The sequence below is a fragment of the Equus quagga genome, chromosome 22 (assembly GCF_021613505.1).
Source record: "Equus quagga isolate Etosha38 chromosome 22, UCLA_HA_Equagga_1.0, whole genome shotgun sequence".
Taxonomy (NCBI): Eukaryota; Metazoa; Chordata; class Mammalia; order Perissodactyla; family Equidae; genus Equus; species Equus quagga.
The window spans coordinates 6364470-6388287 of NC_060288.1; the positions used below are offsets into that span (position 1 = coordinate 6364470).

Consider the following 23818-nt stretch of genomic DNA (forward strand, 5'->3'; position numbering starts at 1 on the left):
AAACATGACATACAAAATTTCTAATTTGTAAGCTCGGTTTCTGTAACAGCATCATTGGAGGCACAATTTTGCTCAAGATCCTGTGATCTACACTATACCAACCTAGGAACTCTAGAGTCAGAATCTTGGAGCATCTTAAAGCTCAAGGTTTTAGAAACGTCTGAATCTGCTTGGACCTTCCAGTCTGCCAAAGGCCTCACCACTCCACAATCTTTCACTTTAACCTTCGACTTTCCTTGCCTAGCCTCTGAAAGCATGTGAGTTTGCCACTCTGGGTTTTATTTCAATTCCCTGGTTCTACAGTTGAGAAAAGCAGATGGCAAAGAGAGGAAACGACTTTCCTGGGGAAGCCGTTCTGGAAAACAGATCACAATTTCCTGCTCTCTCACTACACTACTCTCCCTTTTAGACACATACTTTGTACTATGGCCAAAATCAACATTCACCACCAAAGAGAAATGGAGAATCTGTGATTCTCCCAGTGCTTTAGAAAGAAGAGTTGTTTGGGAATGGCAACAATTTCTTCTCTGTTATGCGTGTCCATGTAGGTAGAAAGTTCGCCTAAATTCAATACCAAGTGTGGCCCACCTCCAACTAACTACAGATAGGAGAAAGCTGAAGACGCTGTCCAGATCAGAAACCTCGTCTCCTAGCTCAAGTTTCTACCCGAGCCCGCAGAGAACGGACCGGAAGTGGCGTGCAGCCTCACGGAGGAGGGAACTACGAATACCACCGAGAAAGGTGCAGCCTTTAAAAAGTTCCCCTCCTAGTTGTGCGTCCGCCCGGTTCCGTGGCCGACGAAGGGGTGGGTAGCCGACGTCTTGAGCGGCGCTGGACAGCTGGTGAGATGCCGGGCGGGGGCCGCTGCCCGGACTGCGGCTCTACCGAGCTGGTGGAGGACTCGCACTATTCGCAGAGCCAGCTGGTGTGCTCCGACTGCGGCTGCGTGGTCACCGAGGGCGTCCTTACCACCACCTACAGCGACGAGGGCAACCTCCGAGGTACCCTTGCCGGCCCTTCCGGAGCCCTGGGGGCAGCCTGGGGCGGGGAGACGTGGGCCTCGGAGTCCTCTGCTCTCCGGCCCTCCTCATGTCACGCGCACACTTAAATAGGGGAGAAGACGACCCGAAGTGAGAGAGCGAGCTGCAGGAGCTCAGGGACTGCCGTTCCCCTGTGTTTTCCTAGCGCCCAGCATGGTATCTGGCATATAGAATCGGCATAATAAATATTGAATAAATGAAACAGAGAGAGAGAAAGTTGCACTCAGTTTACCTAGTCTGGCCATGGTGGGTCAATTCTTTATGAATACAGCGTATACTGCTATCCCTAAATAGTTTCTAGCACTGATTGGCAAAAGCATCCTTTTTGCTTTGCTTTGCTTTCCAAGCCCTTCAGCAGGGCAGCCCTCAAAATCTGCCTGGATCGGATGTACAGGAGGGACGACTGAAAATCTGGAACACTTGGAGCTGCCCCGATGCAGCCCTCATCTTCCTCCATCTCTGTGTGTGTGATACTGCTCGTGGACGTGGAAAACCAGATGGATCCCGAACATGCATGGATGGGCACCTCTGTGAGACAGGGAGCAGATGCATAGTGCTTTGAATCCTGCTCCCTGCCTTTGTGTGGTGTGAGGGCAGGGGTCTGGTAAATAAAGGCTAAACAAGCTATCTCTTGTCCATTATCTTACAGAAGTCACATATTCCCGAAGCACAGGGGAAAATGAACAAGTGAGTCGCAGCCAGCAACGAGGTGAGAATCAACTTTTTATAACACAGTGGCTTTAAAGAAAATTCTCCTCATGGTCCATCCCATCTGCTTGCTTTTCCTGTTTGCAGCATTACTGTGTAGGGTAGAGCAGAAGAGAATGGTACTTAGAAATAAAGGGTGGAGATGCTTCTAAGAGAGGTGGCAATTCAGTATAAGGTTTGGCTTTGCTCACGGGTGTGTAGGAGGTACTGAAGGAGCCCACATCCAACTTTGGCTTGGCCGTGAATCAAACCAGCCTCTGAAAAAATGATGGGCTGAAATGTGACTCCTGTCCACAAATTTCTTTGTGCCTTTAGAAGGACATCACCAAGTGTCACTCCTGTCGTGGTAGAAAGGTACATTGTTCGTGCATCTGGTATCAGAGGCAAGTTTAGCAGAAATCGCTAGGAGCTGCACAGTAGCTCCTTTGACCTCTCTAACTCTTGCCGTGGGTTTTTCTAGGTCTCCGCCGAGTGAGAGACCTTTGTCGAGTTCTGAAGTTGCCACCGACATTTGAGGACACTGCAGTTGCCTACTACCAACAGGCATACCGGCACTCTGGCATCCGTGCTGCCAGGCTGCAAAAGAAGGAGGTCTTGGTCGGGTGCTGTGTCTTAATCACCTGCCGGCAGCATAACTGGCCTGTCACCATGGGAACCCTCTGCACCCTGCTGTACGCAGATTTGGATGCATTTTCTGGAACCTACATGCAGATAGTGAAGCTTCTGGGGCTGGACGTGCCGTCCCTGTGCTTGGCAGACCTGGTGAAGACCTACTGTAGCAGGTACCCGTCTAGTGGGAGACACGGGGAGGGGATGGGTCCTTAAACCTGAATCCTTTTACCTTTGGCTGTCTCTTTTTTGACAAAATCTCATCTAAAAGGATGTGGCAGAAAAATCTATTCTCTCTCCCCTGTGCCTAGTCCTAATAAGGTATATCTTGTTTTATATTTCTAGAATGCTATAATTTTCAAGTCCCTTTGCTCACATAGCAACCTAATGATGTAGGAGAGTGGGCATTAGCCTTGGCACAGGGCTGCTGAGTTGCCCCACTCACAGTGTGCGTTGACTGTGTGGCTAGATGCAACAGCCCTACCTCAGCAGGATCATCTGCAAATGGAGCTGAAGATGACAGAGCTGGAGTTAAAAGCTAACTCTTTTTTTCTTTTTTGAAGTAGCTATGTTCTTTTTTTCCCCTGACAAATACAGTAGAGAGCAAAGGGTATCGGTGTCAAGTAGTTTTGGCTTTGGAACTTGGTTACTTCCTAGCTGGATGACTGTGGGCAAGTTTTTCAACTACAAATGCATATAACAGGGTGTAGAGTAGGTTAAAAGAGAACTTTTATAAAGCACTCAAATAATGGCCAACAAATGTTAGCTCCTTTCTGCATTCTCCTGCCTTCACCTCGCAAGAACTCTCATCCTGTTTTCTCTCAGTACCTGTATAAACTTGCTGCCCAGCAAGCTTGCGTGTTGCCAAGAGGATACAATAGCTTGCCTCTTGAGTGGACTGCTCTTTCTCACTTTGGAAGAGCAGCCCCCACATAGGCATTGAGACCAGACCCTCATTTTGGTTATTTCAGCTTCAAACTGTTCCAGCCCTCCCCATCTGTGCCAGCCAAATATGTGGAAGACAAAGAGAAGATGCTGTCGCGAACACAGCAGTTGGTGGAGCTGGCAGATGAGACGTGGCTAGTGACCGGGCGGCATCCCTTGCCTGTCATCACTGCTGCTACCTTCCTGGCTTGGCAGTCGCTGCGACCTTCAGATCGACTGACATGTTCCCTTGCCCGATTTTGTAAATTGGCAAATGTGGACCTGCCCTACCCCGCTTCCTCTCGCCTGCAGGAGCTGCTCGCTGTGCTGCTGCGGATGGCTGAGCAGCTGGCCTGGTTGCAGGTTCTGAAACTTAACAAACGGTCTGTGGTGAAGCACATCGGCGACCTTCTGCAGCACCGCCGCACGTTGGTCCGCAAGGCCTTTCGAGATGGAACAGCAGAGACGGAGCCCCAGGAGAAGGAGCTGCAAGAGCAAGGACAGGGGCAAGGACAGGGAAAAGAGGAGGTGGGGGGTAGTTCCTTAGATTTGCCTGAGGGGAAGCGACCAGCTAGTCCTGCCCTTCTCCTCCCCCCCTGCATGTTGAAGCCCCCGAAGCGGACCTGTCCCATGCCCCCTGTCCCCATGGTCACCGGAGATGAGAATATTTCTGATAGTGAAATAGAGCAGTATTTGCGTACCCCTCAGGAAGTTAGGGACTTTCAAAAAGCCCAAGCTGCTAGCCGGGCCGCCACGAGTATTCCTCACCCTCCCTGATGCACATCTGGGGGGCACTTCATCCCATCTGACAGCAGCTCGACAATAGGCCTGTCATATCCAGAGAAATAAGTGCATACAAGTTCTTAGGTATTGTCTTTCTCGTTCAAAGGCACCGAGAGGGGCTCTGCAGTTCATTGGGTCCAGGTCCTGGAGCAGAAGTCAGGAGGAATGCAGCGAGGCCTGGGTTGGAGGGAGTCCCATCCCTTGGTGCCAGAGAGCGGGTTGCATATATTCATATCCCGTGGGATGGCCTTTCTCTTAGACTGTTGGGAGAGTGGCGGCTCTCTCCTGCTCCTGGTTTGAATTGGATACACTACTGCTGCAGGCCTGGCGGGGCCTCCCTGCTGGTGTGGAGCCGTTGGCATTTCCAATGGCATCAGCCCTCAGAGGACAGGACCTGGGCAGCTCGGCCCTGTGTCGTTCACAGGCCATGGTGGGTTCCTGTGTACGGTGTCATGAGATCCTCTACTTCATAACAAAAGGACTGTGGGTGGACTAAGGCTATAGCTCAAAGGGCTTTGCAAAATTTTAATATATTAAAACAAGAGGCATCTGCTAGAAAACATTCTATTGTATAAACCCGAGCTTTTGAAAACATGTTTTCTTTGGCGCTTTTCATCCCCTCCCTCCCCTCTCCCCAGCGTATTGCAAAAAGCTCTCCAGTGCTAAGGCATTGGCAGGGTATGTAAACAGCAGCCAGCATACGTGGAAGAATAATACAAAGCTTTTTTTTTTTTTCTGTCTAATATTGTCTGTGCAGCAAGCATAAATAACAGGATCCATCCCAAGGCGTGTGGGTTTTCTCCCCTCCCCTGTGTCTTTCGCCTTGGTGATCAGGCTGGGGTGACATGGAGACTGGGAGGGGACCTGAACCAGGCGTAGTCTTCCTGTTGCTCTTCACAAGGCCCAAGCTTCCCTCCACTTCCAGTGGGTCCTGTAGGAAAAGGCTGGTGTTTGCTCTTTAGGTTGGGGAAAATATGAGTGCTGGTGTTTTAAAAGTAGTGAAGGTGCAGGCCCTAGGTGAGCTGCGGGGACCCTACCCACTGCCTCAGGGGGTTGGCTTGGGCTTCCATGAGGCAGGAAGCTGGTTTGATATTTTGGAGTTTCTCCCTAATATGGAGCTAGAGACCGAATTTCGGAAGAGTTCTTCCAGGTGGCCTTATGGAGGCAGGGAAGTACTCCTCCTCAGTCCCTTGGTGTTGAAAGGCACGTGGGGGTGTGGATCTGGTAATTGAACAGTAAGTGCTTCTCCGACACCACCTGCAGCCTCGTGGTGAGCCCCTTTGCAGAGCGTTGTTTCAGGACTGTGTTTAAGGCGTGACTACCTCCAGCCCCATATCTAAGCACTGCTCTCTGCTTCCATCAATCATCCCCGGCATCTGGTAGAGTCAGCTTCTTGGGGGTAGGGCCTCGGCTTTGTCCTGAAGTGCCCCCTGTGCACCCTGCTGCATGCTTTGTGCACCACTCCTGTGGGAATGGTGTCTAGCCCTAATTGTGCACACTTTTCTCCTGCCCCATTCCATAGGACTAGTCGATATCCAAAGCCGCCTTTCACACCGCCCCGCCTTCTCCTGTTGCATAGTTAACCTGAAAAGCAGCACCTTGTTACCTCCCATGGGTGTTGGTCACCTGGCTCATCTCCTAGGCTGGCTTCCTAGTTAGCCAAAAACTGGGTGGGAGAGAGGCCCAAGCATCTAGGCACAGGTGGCTGACTTCAGAGGAGGGTGGTGAGGAGAGAGCGGCGTTCTCGAGTTCTCATTCCCTGTGTTTTCCTGATCAGGCTGCCGATGAGGCAGTGGGGACAGACGCAGGGAGTACCTCAGGAGGAGGCCGCCTGGGCTGGGCCGTGCACCTCCACTCTGTCACTCCACAGACAGGACCTCCCCTCCTACCCTGAACAGCACCGATTTGACTGCCAAAACGAGCCTGGCATGGGAGGGGAGTGTATCAAGCCTGTGGGCCTGGGATTGTCTGTCGCTACTCCGGAGGGATGGCCCTCCTGGCAGTGGCAGGCCTCTGCCTATCCTTTGCCCCGCCTCCAGGACTAAAGCTGGTGAGCCCAGGTGCAGCCCTGGCACCTGCGCCTCCGACCGGTGACGTACGCATAGACGTCTTCGAGGGCCCGGAGGGGCCGCCTGTGGCCAGCCTGCCCTAGAGCGTCGCCCGCCCCCGCCCTAGACGGTGGTCTCGCTCTTCCAGAGGCCCGTCTTCATGCAGCCGGCTCCGGGTGCCTCGGCTCCCGCCAGGGTGATGTCGTCGTACTTGCCGCCCTTGGGGGCGCCGTTCAGACTGGCCGTGTGGAGCGGGTACGAGCGGCGCTTGCTCTCCTTCTCGGGCGCGCCGGCCCCGCCGCCCCGGAGGTTGTCGCGGCTGGCGCTGCGGCGCTGGCCCGGCCGGCCGGCCTCGGCGGGCGGCGCGGCGCTCGTGTCGCTGCCCTCCGACGGCGTGAGCACGGGCTCGCTGTCCAGCGCGGGGCCGCCGCCGGGGCTGTCGCGGCTGCTGCCCGGGTAGCTGTCGCACGGGCTGTTGCGCAGGCTGCCGCTCTCGCTGGACGGCGGCTCGGGCGCCCCCGCCGCGGCGCCCCCGCGCAGCGCCCGTAGCCGGGGCTTGCCGCCCGCCTCCCCCGCGCGGTGGCCCTTGGCCCGGCTTTTGTGCGCCCGGCGCCCGTGGTGCACATTGTTGGGGTGGCGGGGCGCGAGGCCCCCCCGGGCGCCCGGGGCCTCGGGATCCCCTTCCCCTCGGCCCGCGCCGCCCGCCTCGCAGCCCTGGCTCTGGGCCAGCTGCAGGTTGGTGAGCTTGCAGGGGCCTAGCGGTGGCGCGTGGCCGCTGCTGCCGCTCGGCGAGGACTTGAGCGAGGGCGGCCCCTCTCCGAACATGGGCGAACCGTCCTCCGGGGCGGTGGGCACGGCCCGGGGTGAGGCGTGGGGCGCCGCGGCAGGCGGGCAGCAGGCGCGCCAGGAGGCCCTCACGTCCCTGCGCCTGGCACAGTGGTGGGTGAAGACGAAGAGGCCTAGGGCAGAGGCTGCCCCTCCGTACAGACAGCTGCACACCACCCGGGGCAGCCAGCGCTGGGACACGGCCAGAGCGCCGCAGGCCCACATGGCCAGGTACAGGAAATGCGTGGTCACCAGCGCCCCCAGCTGGACTCCCGGGGAATAGAGGCCGTCACCATCCTCCGGGGGTCCTGGCGTCACCACCCCAGCGCTCCCAGTAGCCAGAAGGGAACCCGAGTCACTCAGGAGGGGGCCGCTGTTCCTGAGCCTGGTGGGACCCCTCAGCTCCTCCCCTGGCTCCAGGGAAACCCTGCTGGTGGCCCCCTTTGGGCTCTGTGCCAGGGGACCCCGTAAGCGCAGCCCTGCACACAGGAAATAGATCCAGGTGATCAGCAGAATCAAAGCCACCGGGATGTAGAAGGCTCCTAGGCTTGGACGCCACACCAGCCAGCAGCTGAGGGGAGACACAGGCAGTGGATGAGGAGGGGGAGCATGTTTGAGGTGGGGCCCATAGGTTGGGTGGCTGGGGAGATAGAGGAAATGGTGAGTGGGGAGGCAGAGACTGGCTTAATCAACATGCATGGGCTGGGGTTGGGTCACTGGCTGGGTGGGCCTGACAGCTGCCCTTGCCAGTGGAGTGGAAGGCATCAGTGCTGGGGTGGGTAGGTGGCAGGCAGGCAGCGACGCTCACTAGGGGCTGTGGTCCCGGTAGTTGTGAATGTTGACAGCAGCTGTGATGCCACAGATAATGAGTGGGATCCCTCCAGCGATCAAATAGAACCTGGAGAGGAATGGGGTTTGGGGGTCAGAGAGATGGGCAACAAGCGGGGAGGAACCTTGTGCTCAGAACCCGTGACTCAGGGTCTCTGGCCCATCCTCTTTCCCTCTTAAATTCCGTCAGATTTTTTTCCGGGGATTGCAAAGCTCCAACAGGGCAGGTTCAGCAGGCAGGTCGCTAGGGGCCTTGGCCATGACTGTTCTAAGGGACAGAGGCTAGAACTGCCCTCTCTCGCTGTAAATAGTGCAGAAGTCAGGGGTTCCCAGGATGCCTGCCCAATGCCCTTTGGAGTCACTCCCTTCCCTGGCTTTGTCATGCCTCAAAAGTCCTAAGGATGTACCCACTCCATGGTGTTGGGCAACCTGGCGCCACCCAGGGCCTTGCTGTTTCTGTCTTTGGAGAGTGATCTCCTGCGACCTTGGACCCTGAGAGAACAGTTTGGTGTCCTATAGCCCCCTCTGAGCCCTTCCCCACTGCCACGCTGACAGCTGGAAGCATGTACCGGAGCATGGGACGGGGGGCAGGTGGGGCTGAGTCCCCTTCTTGTGGAGGGGGCGCCCTCCAGGTGAGCTCCTTGTGGAGGACGCGGGCCTTCACACCCATCCAGAGCAGTGTGGACAGTGAAGAGTAGTGCAGAGTGATGCCCACCTGTGGGGTCAAGGCACTGAGGCTGGGGGACCAGGCTGCTACTACTGCAGCTTTCCCAGAGCCTCAGCCCAGCAGGGTTCTCCCACTCCTCCCATATCCCCAGCCCCCAGCCCCACCCAGGTCCCCCCCAAGGTTCTGTCCGTGCTGTTACCCTCTTTACTTCTACCCCAGTGTTCTCTCCCACTCTGGGGACTCTCCATGACCCTGTCCTTTCTATTTGGCTCATTCTGACTTCCCCTCCATTGCAGGTCTCCACTGTCTACTTTGAAGTCCTGTCTCCTAGTTTCTCTGCTTCTTACCACCCCTAACTCTCATGCCCTGCTTCCCCCTCCACCCAAACAAAGCGGGACACAGAACAATGAATGGAGCTGCGGTCCATTACCATGAACTCTCTTTTCTTCCCCTGCACCTCCCTACTCTATGCCTGGGCTGCCAACACTAATCTCGGAGCCCTCCCACCCTCACCCCAGCCCCTCTGCTTACCGCCTGGCAGACCATCTGGTAGTTGGTAAGTGTGATGCCTCCCGCAAAGACGGCGGAGGTCATGGCCATGTGGAAGCACAGGTTCAGCAGCATGTGCCAGCCCTTCCGGGACACATGGATGGAGCTGCCCCAGAAAGAGTCTTTAATTAATGGGCCACCCAACCCAAGGTGAGGCCCATGGGGTCTCAAGGCCATTGGGGGAGCCAAAGCAGGGAAAGCAGATATCTGTGTGCATGCATGTGTGTGAATGTGATAGAGGCCCCAGGGCAGGAAGGCCTTAACCCCCGAAATATGTTTCCCAACCCCAGAACCTTTCAATAAAATGCTAGGCAAGAGCCTGGGAAAGTTCTGTGGACCCACCTGGGAAGGGAACACTTGCCTGTACTTAGAGACCCATGGCTGTCCCACCAACCCTCCCTGCCGGCAGGAGCTCCCACCTGTGGTTGAGGATGTAGGTGATGATGGTGGAGAAGAGGCAGAGCAGCAGCAGGGCCGTGCAGGGGTACACAACAGGATGCAGCCCTGCCCCTGAGCCCCCCACCTCCCTGGGGAAGGCACTCAGCTCCTAGAAAGAGTAGGAAAGAGGAAGTGAGTATTAGGAAGCCAGGAGCAGAGGCCACCCCGTGGAGTTCTGGCCAGTCCCCGGGGCCAGTTTTCCTTTTCCCAAGCCCCATCAGCTTTGATCCTCAGCTTTGGCCCTTAGTCCATCAGGGTAGACAAAGATGTAAGCACCACAACTTCTACTCCTGGAAAGTCAGTCTAGCTGGTGTTAATAATCTGCCTTTCTGGGGACTTTTCAGATCCCCAGCCTGAAAATCAGAGATGAGGAAAGAGGGGGAAGGGTCTGTCTATAATCCAGCTGCGTGCCTGATCAGGATCTGGGAAAGTGGGGTGTGAAATGTGGCAAAGGAGGGGGAACTGGACAGGGGTGAATGAGGAGGGTGACCAGAAAGGAGAAATGTTCCCAGATTTTTTTAATCTACTGTAACAGTCTGGGTCTCAGAGAGTGCAGGATGTGAAGACTAGGCTGGGTAGTTCCACACCCATCTCTCTCGATGTGGGAGTTGAGTCAGGACCTCCCTGTCTCCTGAAAGATGAAAAGGTGTAGGGGAGACCAGAGGGACATGTCCCCATGAGTCCTAACAGTGGTGAGTCCTGATAAGGCTGCTGTTCTTTCTGAATTTCTCTGTGGCCCCCACCTTGACCTCACACACATTCCTCGCTCTCTTGTCCTCCCACCCCCAGCCCCCACTACACTCACCATGAGCACGGCCACATTGCCCAAGTGCTGGCAGTGCAGGGAGCTGACGTTGGGCTGGCTGGAGCGGAGCTGGCAGCCTTCGGAGCTCCAGCCCCCAGGGCCCCCTGGCCCCTCCTGGCTCCACCAAGCTGCCACAGGTTCAGCGCCCTCAGCCCAGTGCCGCAGTGAAACGGCCACTGGCTCCGTCAGGTTGCCCACGCCACAGCCACCTACAGGGGAGAGGGAAGTCCACACAGGTCTGCATGAGGCTGTGGGGAGGCTGGCTCAGGGTAACCAAACAGCAGCAGCAGCAGCAGCAGCAGCAGCCGAGCATACACTGAACGCCTGCCGGGCAGGGCTTGCGCTGGGATTGGGAGATATGGTTAGATGCCAGATGCAGGCCTGCCCTCCAGGTCCCCAGTCTAACTGGAGACACAGGCATGAATCCAAATAAAAGCACTGTGAGGTGGCTCACTCTAAGTGCCAAATGAGTGGTGGTGATGAGTCCCAAAGAGAGGACTCCGGGGTTGGGGTCAGGGACAAGAAGGTAGAAGGTAATGCAGAGGGCATGAAGGCCCGGGGGAGAGGAACCAGGAGGGCACCCCTGAGAGGGGAAGTTGGCACCAGGTTGGGAAGGTGGGATGAAAGGAGACCAAGGTGGGTCAAGGGTTTGTATTTAGAGCCCTTCTGAAATGTGACACATCTTGGATATAAAATCCAGTGTCCTCCGGAGCCTTTTCTTCACCAATCCCTCCCTTTCAGGGACGTCTCAGCCCCCATTCTCCTTGGAAATGGTGAGAGGCCACAATCCTCTGCTGCCTCCACCAGGACGCTAGGGGGCGCTGTGGGAAAGGGAAGGGCGGGATGAAGGGGCGCAGGGCAGACACTCGGGAGGTATCCTGCGAGGTGCCAGGAGTTTGCTCCCTTACTGGTTCCTGCAAAGATGACGGGGGTGGCCACGCCGCGCCTCTTGCCAGGCCCAGCAGCTCCAGGGCGGGAGGTGTTGCCGTGGCTGCGGAAGAGGCGTCCGTTTCGGAAGACGAGCAGTTGCAGGGTGCAGTCTGGGGGGACTGGCGGAGCCAGGGCAGCAGGAAGCGACGAGAACAGACTGGGTGGCAGCTGGATGGAGGCCAGGGCCACGCTGTTCTGGGGGGACATAGGAGTTCCTCAGAGACCCCGGGATCCCTTAGGACTCTGATGTCTTCCAGCTCCTCTCCTGGCTCCCCTCTCCCCTTCTCAGGATCCTGCCTCCTCTTCCACCACCCGCCTCCACCAGGCACTTGCATCTCAGCACCTCGCCTTTTAGCAACCTCCCTCCCCCAGGGCCCACCTTGATGTGGAAGGATGACAGAGAAATGTTGGGTCTCCCGGTGGTACAGCGGAAGCGGAGCTGCTGATCAGCCAGGGGCTCCGGATCTGGCGAGGGATCCTGGCCCGGGCCCGCAGACCGTGCTCCTGGGGCTCCTGCCTCCCTCCTCTGGAAGGCTGTGCAGGTCAGGCCCACGTAGCTGTGCGGCTTGATGAGGTAGGCCTCCAGTGCCACATTCCTCGAGTTCTAGGGACAGGAAACTTGTCACCCCACCACTAGAGATATGGCGGGCCTCTCTTGCCTTCTGCAGATCTGCACAGGCTGTGTCCCACTACTGTTCCTCACTCTCTTCTCGAGGCCTCGCAGTCTCATGTCTGCCATGGAGTCTCCCCAAACCCTGGTCACGGAGCTCTCCTTCCTCCTACGGCCCTTCCTCTCCCTCACTCACGCCCTGCCTTGCATCCTGCTCACCTCTTAACTAGTTCTGCTGCCCCAACTAAGCTGCAGAGCAGGTCCACGTCCACCCTCGTTGTCCCTCCTAATGTGCCTAGCACAAGATCTTGCACGTAGAAGGTGCTCTGCTGTGCTTGTTACCTTGTTCACCACCCACCATTAGAAATGCCACCCTCTCCTCAGGGAACAGAAGTCTCCAGTACTCCTCACTGCATCACAGCGCTGCCACCCTGCTGTGCTGTCCTCCTGTCCCTTCTGCTCCTCCTACCCTTCCTCCTGTTTACGTCCATTGGGCTAGCCCTACTACTCAGTTCCCCACCATAAAGTTTCCGTAACTTCTCCAGTGTCACTGGCCTCCTCTCCTTTGCTCTGCCCCCGACCACTTGGAATTTGATTCCACATGATTGGGAACTTGGTCATGTTTGGTGTTCTTGCTCGCTGGGTGCATGGCAGGTGCACACTTGGAGGACTTTGGAGGACTTGCTGCCTGAGAGAGAAGCGTTTCCCTCCTGCATGACAAGGGCTGGCCCCAGTTGACTCTAAGTTCCCTCCCACTGCTTGGTCCCCAGAGGAGCTGCCTCCCAGCTGACCCACATTACCACAGAGATGTGCTGGGCGTGGGGGCTCAGGGCGGCCCCCCCAATGCGCTCCAGGGCACCCACGATGCCACTGCAGGCCTTGTCCTCGCGCTGGGCCAGCCACAGCAGGTGCTCGTCCACCAGCATCAGATTGCTGGCCATGTCCACCATCACCTCCACCAGCTAGGAGGGGCAAGGAGTCACTGAGGGCAGGAGTAGGGTTTGGAACCCAGGGGCTGGGGCGTGAGAAGCCTGAGTAAATGGGAGATAGGTGTTCCAGGGCCCCCAGAGGCCCAGTTGAATCTCACCTCTTTGATCTGGTCCACATAACCCAAAAACTTCTGGATCATCTGAGCAACATAGACCACATCCATCATGTCAGAAAAGCTAGCGGCCTCAGCTGTGTATACTCGCAACTGGTGGGCCAGGGTCAGTGCATTGGAGGCGTTGATGGGCATCTAGGGGTGTTGGAGAAAGAAAGGGGATCGTCCAGTCTTGCTCCTTCTCCCCCAGAACTACCTCTAGAGGCCCTCTCTTCTGTGCTGATGCTCAGGGTGACAATGCCCGCGGAGAGGGGTCTAGCCCATCAGCTGGGTCTAACAAGACAGGAGGCACATATGTAGCAATGGACTCGTCACGACCAAGACTGCCCACTCCTAGGAATACTGGCCTAAGGACAAGGGGATGATCTCATGCTGTCTGTGTTTCCCCTTTGAGGGCTGCCCTTGATGTATTAAGGGTAAAGATGCTTGGGGTAGCCCACACTTCCCTAGTATGGCCTTGGGGGTTCTGAATTCCCCAGAAGAAGGAAAGCTAGAGGAGAAGAGCCCCATGGCCCCTCACTGTGCCCGCCAAGGAGCAGAGGAGCAGCCGTGAGGGTGGGCTCCCCAGGCCCCATGGGGCCTGCTGGCTTCTTCCCGTCCCATTCCCCAGACCCAGAGCTGATGGGCGGGCCCCGCCCCTCGCCTCTCCCAGCCTCACCAGCACGAAGGTGTAGAGCACCCGGGTGATGTCATTGGTGTACAGACAGTGGGAGTAGTCCCCTGGCTCCCAGCGGCCAGCTCGGTCACACCTGCGGGAAGCCCGGGTGCCTGGGGCCCCCCCGCTCAGGGGCACTGAGGTGAAGGGGTACTGTAGGCAGGACTGGTAGGCTGTGATGCCAGCCAGAGTTCGAGGCCACCTGGGGGCAGAGGCGGGAAGTTGCGGATGACCCTGGCTCCTCAGGGTAACGGTCCCTCCTCTGCCCTTAGAACTGTGATGCCAGACCCCTTGTGACCTGGGAGAAGCATGCAGAAGACGGGGTTTGGACTGGGCTTCAAGGGGTTCCCAAGCTCCACCTTCTAACTCTGTGCTTGTTTGGATAGTGCTGTCACAGGTGCTATGGGGGCTGGACTTGGAGTCCTGAGTTCAAGTTACTTATCCTTTCTGGGCCTCAGTATTCCCAGCTGTACAGTGGGCAGAATAATACCTGTCCTGCCTAAATGAGCCAGCCATTGGGATATTAAAATGTGATACTCGCTGTGAGAGAGCTTTGTAAACTGTTGCTATAAGGAAGCAAATAAAAACCTGTTGTTCTGTGCAGCACATCTCAGATGGTGATTTTATACAAAAAGATAAAGGTCTCTAAATACAGCAGCGGGACTTGGAGCTGAATGATGAAAAGAAGTTTTTCTCCCTCTTAGAGCAGATGGGGAGACCCTGGTTACCTGTGGTCTCAGATGCAGGTGTGGGGACTTGGGGGGGGGGGTGGGTTGGCGGATGGTGGTTGGGTCTCTGCGGCAGTGAGCTGACCGAACCTGAAGTCCCCACGGTTGTTGGCGACGCGCTCGGCGGGGCAGTAGGAGGCGGAGGTCTCCAGCACCACAATCTCCACCTTCTTGCTGGCGTTGCCCTGGACCGTGGACACGGAGCACTCCCACTCGCCTGAGGCCCACACGCCGATGTGAGACAGGGTCAGCTCACTGCAGGCGGGCGGGCGGAGGGCTGGCTCGGCGAGGCACTCTCGGCGGCCGAGCCACCTCCCTAGGAGCCCCTGGCCTGTCCGCCCCCAGGTGCCCTGTCCTAGGGCGTGCAGGGTACGAGCTCCAGCTTCTTTTATCTTTATTGAGTGAGGGACACATGTGTGTGCTCCTTTAATTCTGATTGGCCTTATGATATTGTTTTTCTGAGCTTCAATTTCCCCATCTTTATCATGGAGATAATAATACCTCTCTTTCAAGTCTACCAGAGAGATTAAGTTCGATAATCCAGGTGAGAGCCACTATATACGTAGTAAAAGCACTAAAGAAATGCCAGGTATAAGCATTTTTTTCCTATCAGGCATTTAATTTCTATTCCTTATCCAGACCATTTATGACTTAGTCCTGGATTTCTGTAAACACACATATACACACCGGCACACTCTCACACGTGTGAACACACACCCAGGAACATGTCTGGCACAGCTCCTCTGGGGGGGAGGGGTGTGACGGGTCCTGTGGGGTCCCCCACCCCCTGGGCGAGAGGGGCAGCTGGGCCTGTACCTGGTGATGAAGGTGCAGTCGTGGATGAGGCTCTCGGCCAGCAGGATGCCCGCCTGCTCGTCGCCCTCCATGGGGGCCTGGTTGTGGTACCAGCGGATGCGGGTGTCGTTGCCCAGGTAGCTGGCGGAGCACTGGAAGGGCAGCCGGTCGCCCTGGAACACCACTTGGCGCAGGGATGGGATGAGGTGGTGCGTGTGCAGCTCCAGGGCCCCCTCTGCGGGAGGAGACACCAGCAGTGAGGCCGAGCACACAGGCGTGTGTGCCACACGAGTGTGAGAATCCAGCAGGGGCAGGGCCAGGCCCCCTCTGTCTGGAGCCCGCTCCGGTGGGGAAGGAAGAGTCTCCAGAGATAAGAGCACAGGAGAAGAGCAGGCAGGTTTTGGACAAACAAATAAAAGCGCTCCTTTCCACAACACACTTGTCACCCCAAGAGGTGGGACCAGATGAAAACATAAACAAAGCAGCAGCCCCAAAGGAAGTTCAGAAGAGCTGATGGAGGACTGGCCCCCGTGGGATCTGAGGGAAAGCATGCCCTGGCGAACACGCCCACCACCCAATAACACTTCAGCAGAGGGAGGCTTGGGTCAGTGGGGGCCCTTTGGGAGGGAACGGGGGGCCCGAGGGGCAAGCAGGGTGAAGACTGGCTCACCGCAGCGCAACTGGGCCTCCTGGAGGCCAACCAGGGCCTGGGCGTGCAGGGCGCTGGGGTAGGCACAGAGCGTGCGCTCGGACAGCTGCAGGGAACGGTTCCGGGCCCAGGACAGCAGCCAGCGCAGGCGGCAGTCGCACGTCAGGAACTCGGTGCCGAAGTCCCTGCAGAGTGGGCACAGGGGCCATGGAGTGGAGCCGAGGAAGTGTGGGCTCAGGGGGTGGGGGTGGAGCACCAGGGAAGGACAGGCTGGAGAGGGCACACTTGTGTACGTGTCGCCACCACCACCACCTCAGGAATCATGGGAAGGCAAATATGGCGGAGTTTTAGCCATCATCTGTCCTGCCTACTCATAAGGCTGGCCACGGTGGTCACCATGCTTATGCGTCTCCCTCCTGGGCAGAGGAAGGAAGCAAGGGTCTGAGACGTTGGGCTGAGAAAAGATACTCACACAATCTTCAGGGCTGGCAGCTCATCAAAGACCCCAGGCTGCAGACTGGAGAAGATGTTTCCAGATATGTTTCTGCAGGGGGCAGGGGACAGTGAGTCGGGATCTTAGGGTCTCCCTGGGCCAGAGGAGGGAGGAGGGAGTGAAGAGAAGGCAGGGCCCTCTGAGGGTTTGGTGCTGTCTTCTTCCTCCCAGCCCTCGTCCCCTCTCCACCTGCCCCACTCCCTGCCCCTCACTCACAGTCGGAGAAGCCTGGGGAGGCCTAGGAAGGTCTCAGAGGTGAGACAGCCAATCCGGTTGTTGGAGAGATCTCTAGAGAGACACACACAACCTCAGCAAGTTGGCCACATGATAGCACATGGATCCGCTTGTGAGGGACACACAAGAGTGGCTGGGGATTGTGTGGGGAGGGGGTGAAAGAGGAGATGGGGTTGGTGCTGGAACTGTCAGGCCAGTATGCCCTGTGGGGGAGGAGGGGCAGCTGTGGGCAGGTGAGAAGAAGGGGCAGAGGGAGAGTAGGAGGGGTGGCTGCTCATGGGATCCATGGGGCCTTCTCCAGGGGTAGGGGGGGGGTGGGGGCTCGGGGTGCAGGACATATGACACTCACAAGCGCTTCAGCTCCCCCAGGCCCAGGAAGGCGCCGGGCTGCACCGTGCTGATGACGTTGTTCCTCAGGTCCCTGTGGGAGGCAAGTGGGGAGGCCCTCACACCTGTTCTGCTCCCCTGGGGCAGGGCAGCCTCACTGTCCCCAGAGGTATTGGGAACTCAATTTCCTTCTAAATCCCTGCTCTCCTCAGCACTGGGTGGGAGGCTGGATGAAGGACCCCATCTCTCGGGCAGGTCTCCTCAGCCTCCCTGGCTACCGTGGGGGGAACTGGTCAGAGAGACCTCAGGGAGGATGTAGAAGCCAAGAGCCTGGATGGAAGGGCCTCGGATGAGGAAGCGGAACACGGCGGCAACAAGGAGTCAAGCAAGCACTGAACTAGGAGTCAGGAGGCCTCGGGTCCCACGTCCCCCACCTCCGAGCTGCTCTGACAATCTCCCAGGGCAGCTGTGAGGATCATTTGAAAAGGAGCCTTACAGTCTTTCGCAAATTGCTGTACGAAGGTAAGATCTTGCACCTCGCCCTGGAGAAGTATTTTTACAGCTATTCTATCCCTGTGGATCTCACAGGTCACGCAGCTGGTTGATAACTGCATGGATGCTGGCCAGCCTCAGACTCCAGGGCAGGGCTGTAAATCCCCTGGCCCAGCCCTCCTTCTTCAGATGAGGAAGCTGAGGCTGAGGAGGGTCATCCGCCCACCTCCCCCCAGGGTCACCTAGGAGCCCACGGTGTTGAGAAGGCAGCAGGAGAAGCTCCACTTCTAGGGAGCTCCAGCAGGTCACAGACAGGACAGAAGATGGCGGTGCCCCCCAGGCCTCCACGGGCCAAGGGTCACCCACCTGGAGTGAATTGCAGCTGCGTTATCGGAGTAGCTTCTGTCCCAGAGTCTGGTGGCTCCACTCAATCACACGGCCAGAGTGCAACTCACCATCCCCTTCATCACCTCCTCCAAGCACAGCGGAGACCAGGCTGGAGGATGCCTACCTGGCCCAGCCCAACATGACACCAACAGCCCTCTGGGACCACTGAGGACCAAGCTGAGTGCTGGCCCACTGGCCTTCCTCGGCACCGCCATCCTCTGTGTGGGCACAGCCATGGGGAGAGGTGCCTGGATGACGGACCAGCCACTCACCTGCCTACTCAAGGGCCACCTGGGTCTTTCCTGAGTCAAACCAGAAGAGGCGTGGGCAACTTACCAGGAGGCCTCACTGCTCAGTGAGCCTCCCCTCCTGGGACCCTGGGATGGGGGCTGCAGCCTCCCTGCTTGCTCCTGCATTCCAACATCCTCCCCGCCCGCACCCAAGCACCCAGGAGGTCATGAGGCGGGAGCCAGGGTGGGGTATTCCTGGAATAACCAACATGTCAAAAGGGCCTGCGGCAGAAAGCAGAAGATTGACAGAAGTATCTGGAGTCAACCTGCTTTCCAAGGCCCTGCCACCCCCAAGCCCGGACGGAGGCAAAGGGCTCTTGGCTCTGCCCACCAAAGCCTCAGGGACATCTCTGGATTATGGGCAGGAGGGGGTTAACAGAGCCAGCTCCCTGCTGGGAGGAGAGGAAATGGGTGTCCAGGATGGGGAGGCGCCATCCCACCAGGGGGCCTGTTTTCGCACAGCCAGTCCCAGCTGGGGACATAAACACCCACAGAGAGAGAGAGAGAGAGAAACACCCTGCTCAGCCTGCCCATGGCCAGGGTCCTCATACCTCAGCTCCCTCTCACACCAAGGCCTCCATAACCCTGAGTCCCCTTGAGAAAGAAGGGAAAGCCACCAGAGGGGGCCCGCTTCCTGGAGGAGGGATGGCTTTCGTCCCCAGGCCTGCTGGGAGGCGCCCCAGTGCTTGGCGCCCACAGGGAACGTGCAAGCACAGACCCCAGCAGGCTCCTGCAGAGTGCAGATGGGAGACGGATGGGATAAGCGCCGCGCCTGCCCAGGGCTGCCCCACACCCCTTTTGCTGCCCAGACCCCTGCCCTCATGGCCCCCTCCTCCGATGCTGTTCCAGCATGTGCCCCCTGGCCCCTGTTGGGGTCTGGCCATTCTCAGGGCTCTGCCTCCCACCCCTATGCGGGGGACGGGCAGAGGGAAACACATTCCTCATTGTGTCACTTCCCTTCATGGGCTGCCAAGGGGCTGAGGCCGCAGCCCCCCGCCCCTTCCCTCTCTGCTCACTTGTGTTTATTCTCATTTCCTCCCCGGCCCCCCTCGAGAACCCCAACCCCGCCTGCCCCACTGATGCTCTGCAGATGGGAGCAAGGCGCTCGCTCGGGCCCCAGTCCCTTCCTGCCCTGGATTTCCTGCAGCCCGGAGCCATGCTGGCCTTCCGAGAGGAGAGCTTCCACCAAGTGCTGGCGTTCTTTCCCCCTTGCCTCATGCCTGGGCAGTGGCTTCAGGGGGACCACGGCAGCCCCTCCAGTGTCCTCTGAGTTGGCCCGCTGGCCCAGGCTGGCCAGTCCTGGGTCCTCTACTGGGGGCACAGGCCAGGGGCTGCTCACTGGATGGAGCTCTGACAGCCCCATGGGGTCTGGACCCCGGGCAGCTGATGCCTCCTGGCCCCTAAGGGAGGGGGAGCAGCTTTAGGGCTGCACGCTCCCTAGTGGCAGGCGAAAATGCCACCACATAACTTGGGGATTTTTTCTGGACCTGCGAGGCCCCTATAGGTAGGTGCTTCTGCACCTTCTTGCTTCGCACATCCTTTTGAAACTCAGATGACAGCTAAGTACTCCTGCCTTAGAAAAAAGCACTACAGCCAACTGTGTGCATATGATTTCAACCCAGGGCTCCTGGAACCTGGCTTACGGACCCCTGCCCTGGATTGTCTCATCTGATTCTTTCATTTCTTAGGTGAGGACACACAGACATTTCTACGATGTGGAATCTCCAGCCCCCTCTTTGCTGCCACAGAACCCTGGTCTTGGAACCTGGGGAAGGGGCAGCGTATGGCTGGAGCCTCCTCTCCCCATTACCCCTCACCCAACCCAGACCAGCTTGCTTAACTCTAGGCACAGCCCTCTGCCTGTATCTATGTCAATAGGGAGGAGACAGACCCCCTATGGCAGAAGTCAGTGGGGGACGGGGAGATTCCTGGGAGCAAATCACACCCACTGCCCTGCTTGGGAAAACAGAAACTCAGGAAGCTGAGTGTGAGCATGAGTGTGTGAGCACAAGCAATGAAACAGCACATTGATAAGTTGGACTAAATAAAAATTTAAAATTTTGGCTTTTTAAACTACACCATCAAGTAAAGGAAAGTCAACCCATGGAACGAGAGAAAATATTCACAAATCATCTATCTGATAAGGAACTTCTATCCAGACTATATAAAGAACTTGTACAACTCAATAATAAGAACACAAGTAAGGATTTGGGCAAGGATTGGAATAGACATTTCTTCAAAGAGGATATACAAATGACCAATTAATGCACAAAAAGATGCTCAACACCACTAGTCATGAGGAAAATGCAAATCAAAACGACGATGAGATACCACTTCACATCCACTAAGATGACTGTGATAAAAAAGGCAGACGACAGCAATTGCTGGCGAGACTGTGCAGAGACTGGAACCCTTAGAGGTGGGAGTGTAATATGGGGCAGCCCCTTTGAGAACAGTTTGGCAGTTGGAGTTACCATATAACCCAGCTATTCTACTCCTAGGTATATATCCAAGAGAAGTGTCCACACATCCACACAAAAGCCTGTCCAGGAATGTTCATAGCAGCCTTATTCATAAAAGCCAAAATGTGGAAATACACCAAATGTCCATCAACCGAGAACTTAATAAAGAAAATGTCCTGTATTCTCACAATGGAATACCATTAGGTCATAAAAAGGAATGAAGCGCTGATACATGCTATAATACGGATGAATCTTGGAAACATTATGCTAAGCGAAAGAATCCAGTTTCAAAAGATTACATATTGTATGATTCCATTTATATGAAATGTCCAGAATAGGCAACTCTATAGAGACAGAAAGCAGATTAGTGGTTGCTTAGGGCTGGGGATGGGGTGGAGGGATGGGGAGTGACTGCTAATGATTCAAGGTTTCTATTGGGGATGATGAAAATGTTCTAAAATTAGATGATGATGATGATTGCACAACTGTGTAAATATACTAAAAACCACTGGATCGTACGCTTTAAATGGGTGAGCTTTATGGCATGTAAATTATATCTCACTAAAACTGTTAGAAGAGCGTGTGAGTTCATATGACAGAGTGTGCGTGTGTGTGCGCGCGCCCGTGAGCACCACGTTTGGACAGGGTGGGGCGGCACAAAGTTGGCTCCCTCTGGCCCCCACAGACCTCCCTGCTTGTGGGTTTGAAAACCAAATTATAGGTTCGGAGGCCACAGAGCAGCTCTCCCTGGGCCCTCCAGGACTTCCAGGGTTCATCAGAAAGCGGGGGCTGGCTGAGAAGTGGGCCAGAACACCCCCGCAGGTATAGAGGTCATGGCGGGGTGGGGGTGGGGGGAGAGGTTCTGGTGGCCCCGAGGAAGCCCAAGATGGTCCTAGCCTCCCTTCTACTCCCCGTGCCGGGGTCCTCTTGTCTCTGATATCATCCAACCGCTGTTCATTGAGCACATGCACTGTGCCAGGCATCGGGGCTACAACGGCAAGCAAGAGGGCTGTCCCCAAACCCATGAGCCTCCCTTCCCGGGTCCTCAGCTGCACAGGGCCTAGGGCCGCCTCTCTGCCGCATTCCTCCCCAGTGTGAGCGAGGCTGGGAAGGGGAGGAGGGACCCAGCCCGGCGGCCTTACCCTTGGCCCCGCCCACAGATTAATGGAAACCACCTGGCGGGTGAGCGGCACTCCACCCCCAGGCCCCCACTCGCCATCATTCCCATGAGCATCTGCTTCTAATGAGTGCCCCAGCACCGCTGCATACCAGCCCCCGGGGCTCATTAATCTAATTAGGCAATGACAAATCATCCTGGGGCTGACCAGGCTCCCCTCCCCAGGCCCTCTCCTCCAGGCGTGCTCGAGCCTCTGGGGGCGTGTGTCCACATAGATCCGCTCGCTCGCATGCACGCCCAGCCTCCCTCCCTTGGCCTCTTCTGCGGGCTATTTGCCCTGTGGCGAGCTTGGTCCCCGGCCGGGGGGGGCTTCTCCCTGTGACTGGGGCACCCTCAGAGCCCTGGAAAGTCTTCTGGGGGCCGGCTCCCTGTTGTGAATGCAGGTGGTGGGGGATCTGGGCAGAGATGCGAGGGACCTGAGGAAGGAGCCGACAGCGAGCCCTTTCGGCGTGTACCTTTCAACTATACAGGACAGCCTGCCCAAGGCTGGGGAACTCTGGACAAATCCTAGCACTAAGGGGTGCCCGATGGGACATCTTGCAACTTGGAACTCTGCTGAGAAGGGGACGGCCATTTACTGAAAGACTGCTGTCCCGGGCTCTCTTCCTAGTTGAACCTGTCTACGCCCATGACAACCTGTCAGGGAGTCATGCATTGCCCCGTTTTCCAGACGCGAAGCCCTATGCTTAGACAGACACCCAGAAGGTAAATGACAGGCAGGATTCAATCCCAGGCCACTTTTTGCTCCGGAGTAGACTTCTGTGCCCTTTGATGACCCGCCCTCTCGCCCTAGGAGTCTATCCTCTAGGCAACAAATAGGCCTGTCCATGCTGAGGGTGGAGGCCTCCAGAGAGGGTGCTCAGAGACCCGGCCTCACACACGCCCGGGTGCTTCTGCACACTCCTGGGCTGGCCACGAACTCTGCTGGACCGTTTCAGGTTCTCTTGTCCACCCTGCCTGGCTGCTAGAGCCCCACAAGCTGTGTCCCCGATCCCCACCAGCACCCCCAGCCTCTCTGGAGCAAGCGTCCTCTCACGAGATGGTCTCAGGCCCATTCCCGCGCGGCCCATCTCTGCATCCCTCCGCAGCCTCAAGGCCCTGCACAGCAAGCGGGGACCACGCAGGCCGCCTCCCCACACAAGCTCACACTCGTCCTGTTCCCAGAGGCCAGAGGGTCGCCCAGCACGGGGAGGCAATGACAGTACTTTCTGGAGCAGGTCCGACCTACCATTTCAGTGGCTAGACTAGGCCCCCACCCTCCCACCGGACTTGCAGCACATGGGCTGTGGGATGTTAAGCTGCCATGGACTCAGCTGTCCAAGCCCGGACGTCTGAGGCAGACAGGACAGAGAGATCAGTGTTTCCTGGCACCAACTGCATGCCAGGCCACCGCATCTCATTTGTGATGAATAGGCCCACAGTCTAGGGGTCATCTGGTCCACTGGTTCCCAACCCTGGACAGGCATGAGAATCGCCTGCATACCTTGTAAAAATTTCCCAGGCCCCTTCCGACCTGATAAATTCGCATCTCCAGGAGTGGGGCACGGGACTCTCCCGCCCCTGACATAGTGAGATAGTGGTTGTGACGATGAGTTTTATGTATCCACTTTGCCAGGCTCTAGCACCTAGTAACTTAATCAAACACTAATCTTGATATTGCTGTGAAGGTATTTCGTAGCTGTGGTTAACATCTACGATCAGTTGACTTTAAACAAAGGAGATTATCTTTGGTAATATGGGTGGGCCTCATCCAATCAATTGAAGGACTTAAGAGCAAAAACAGGTTTCCCAGAAGTTCTTCCTCAAGACTGCAGTATTAACTCCTGCCTGACTTTCCAGCCTGCTGGCCTGCCCTGCAGATTTCAGACTTGCCAGCCTCCATAATCATGTGAACCATTTCCTTAAAATAAATTCCTTTATAAAGAAAGAAAATCACTTCTTTATATATTTTTTCTTTTTTTTCTTGAGGAAGATTAGCCCTGAGCTAACATCTGCTGCCAATCCTCCTCTTTTTTGCTGAGGAAGACTGGCCCTGAGCTAACATCTGTGCCCATCTTCCTTTACTTTATATGTGGGACACCTGCCACAGCATGGCTTGACAAGCGGTGTGTAGGTCTGCATCCAGGATCCAGGCCGGTGAACCCGAGGCCGCCGAAGTGGAACATGTGAACTTAACCACTGCACCACCAGGCCAGCCCCAATTTCTTTATATTTTTATGTAAAGATACAGGTGCACACACATACGTATCTCCTACTGGGTCTA

General features: G+C 56.7%; 2 protein-coding genes across 2 annotated transcripts in view; one reads left to right on the forward strand and one right to left on the reverse strand.

Annotated features, from left to right (window-relative positions):
- Positions 1-325: 325 nt before the first annotated feature.
- Positions 326-4419, forward strand: BRF2 (BRF2 RNA polymerase III transcription initiation factor subunit). Its single transcript, XM_046648536.1, has 4 exons — positions 326-1001; positions 1690-1749; positions 2209-2530; positions 3329-4419. Exons 1-4 carry the CDS (start codon positions 848-850, stop codon positions 4056-4058), a joined length of 1266 nt encoding a protein of 421 aa, XP_046504492.1. The 5' UTR covers positions 326-847; the 3' UTR covers positions 4059-4419.
- Positions 4420-4563: 144 nt separating this feature from the next.
- Positions 4564-23818, reverse strand: part of ADGRA2 (adhesion G protein-coupled receptor A2) — a 34204-nt gene continuing 14949 nt past the window's right edge. Inside the window, exons 3-19 of the mRNA XM_046648534.1 lie at positions 16770-16841; positions 16403-16474; positions 16166-16237; positions 15715-15878; positions 15066-15279; positions 14340-14504; positions 13525-13723; positions 12852-13001; positions 12565-12726; positions 11534-11758; positions 11133-11349; positions 10225-10433; positions 9401-9528; positions 8964-9087; positions 8335-8480; positions 7746-7835; positions 4564-7508 (exon numbers count right to left, since the gene is read on the reverse strand). Coding sequence (XP_046504490.1) covers positions 6236-7508; positions 7746-7835; positions 8335-8480; positions 8964-9087; positions 9401-9528; positions 10225-10433; positions 11133-11349; positions 11534-11758; positions 12565-12726; positions 12852-13001; positions 13525-13723; positions 14340-14504; positions 15066-15279; positions 15715-15878; positions 16166-16237; positions 16403-16474; positions 16770-16841 — 3682 coding nt within the window. The 3' untranslated portion in view covers positions 4564-6235. The remainder of the gene's footprint in view (positions 7509-7745; positions 7836-8334; positions 8481-8963; positions 9088-9400; positions 9529-10224; positions 10434-11132; positions 11350-11533; positions 11759-12564; positions 12727-12851; positions 13002-13524; positions 13724-14339; positions 14505-15065; positions 15280-15714; positions 15879-16165; positions 16238-16402; positions 16475-16769; positions 16842-23818) is intronic.

Bases quoted from the DNA above. Each gene is read 5' to 3' on its own strand.
- BRF2 (XM_046648536.1), top strand. From the start codon at position 848: ATGCCGGGCGGGGGCCGCTGCCCGGACTGCGGCTCTACCGAGCTGGTG. The intron at 1,002-1,689 runs GTACCCTTGCCG...ATTATCTTACAG, and splicing joins CGACGAGGGCAACCTCCGAG to AAGTCACATATTCCCGAAGC. The intron at 1,750-2,208 runs GTGAGAATCAAC...GGGTTTTTCTAG, and splicing joins GAGTCGCAGCCAGCAACGAG to GTCTCCGCCGAGTGAGAGAC.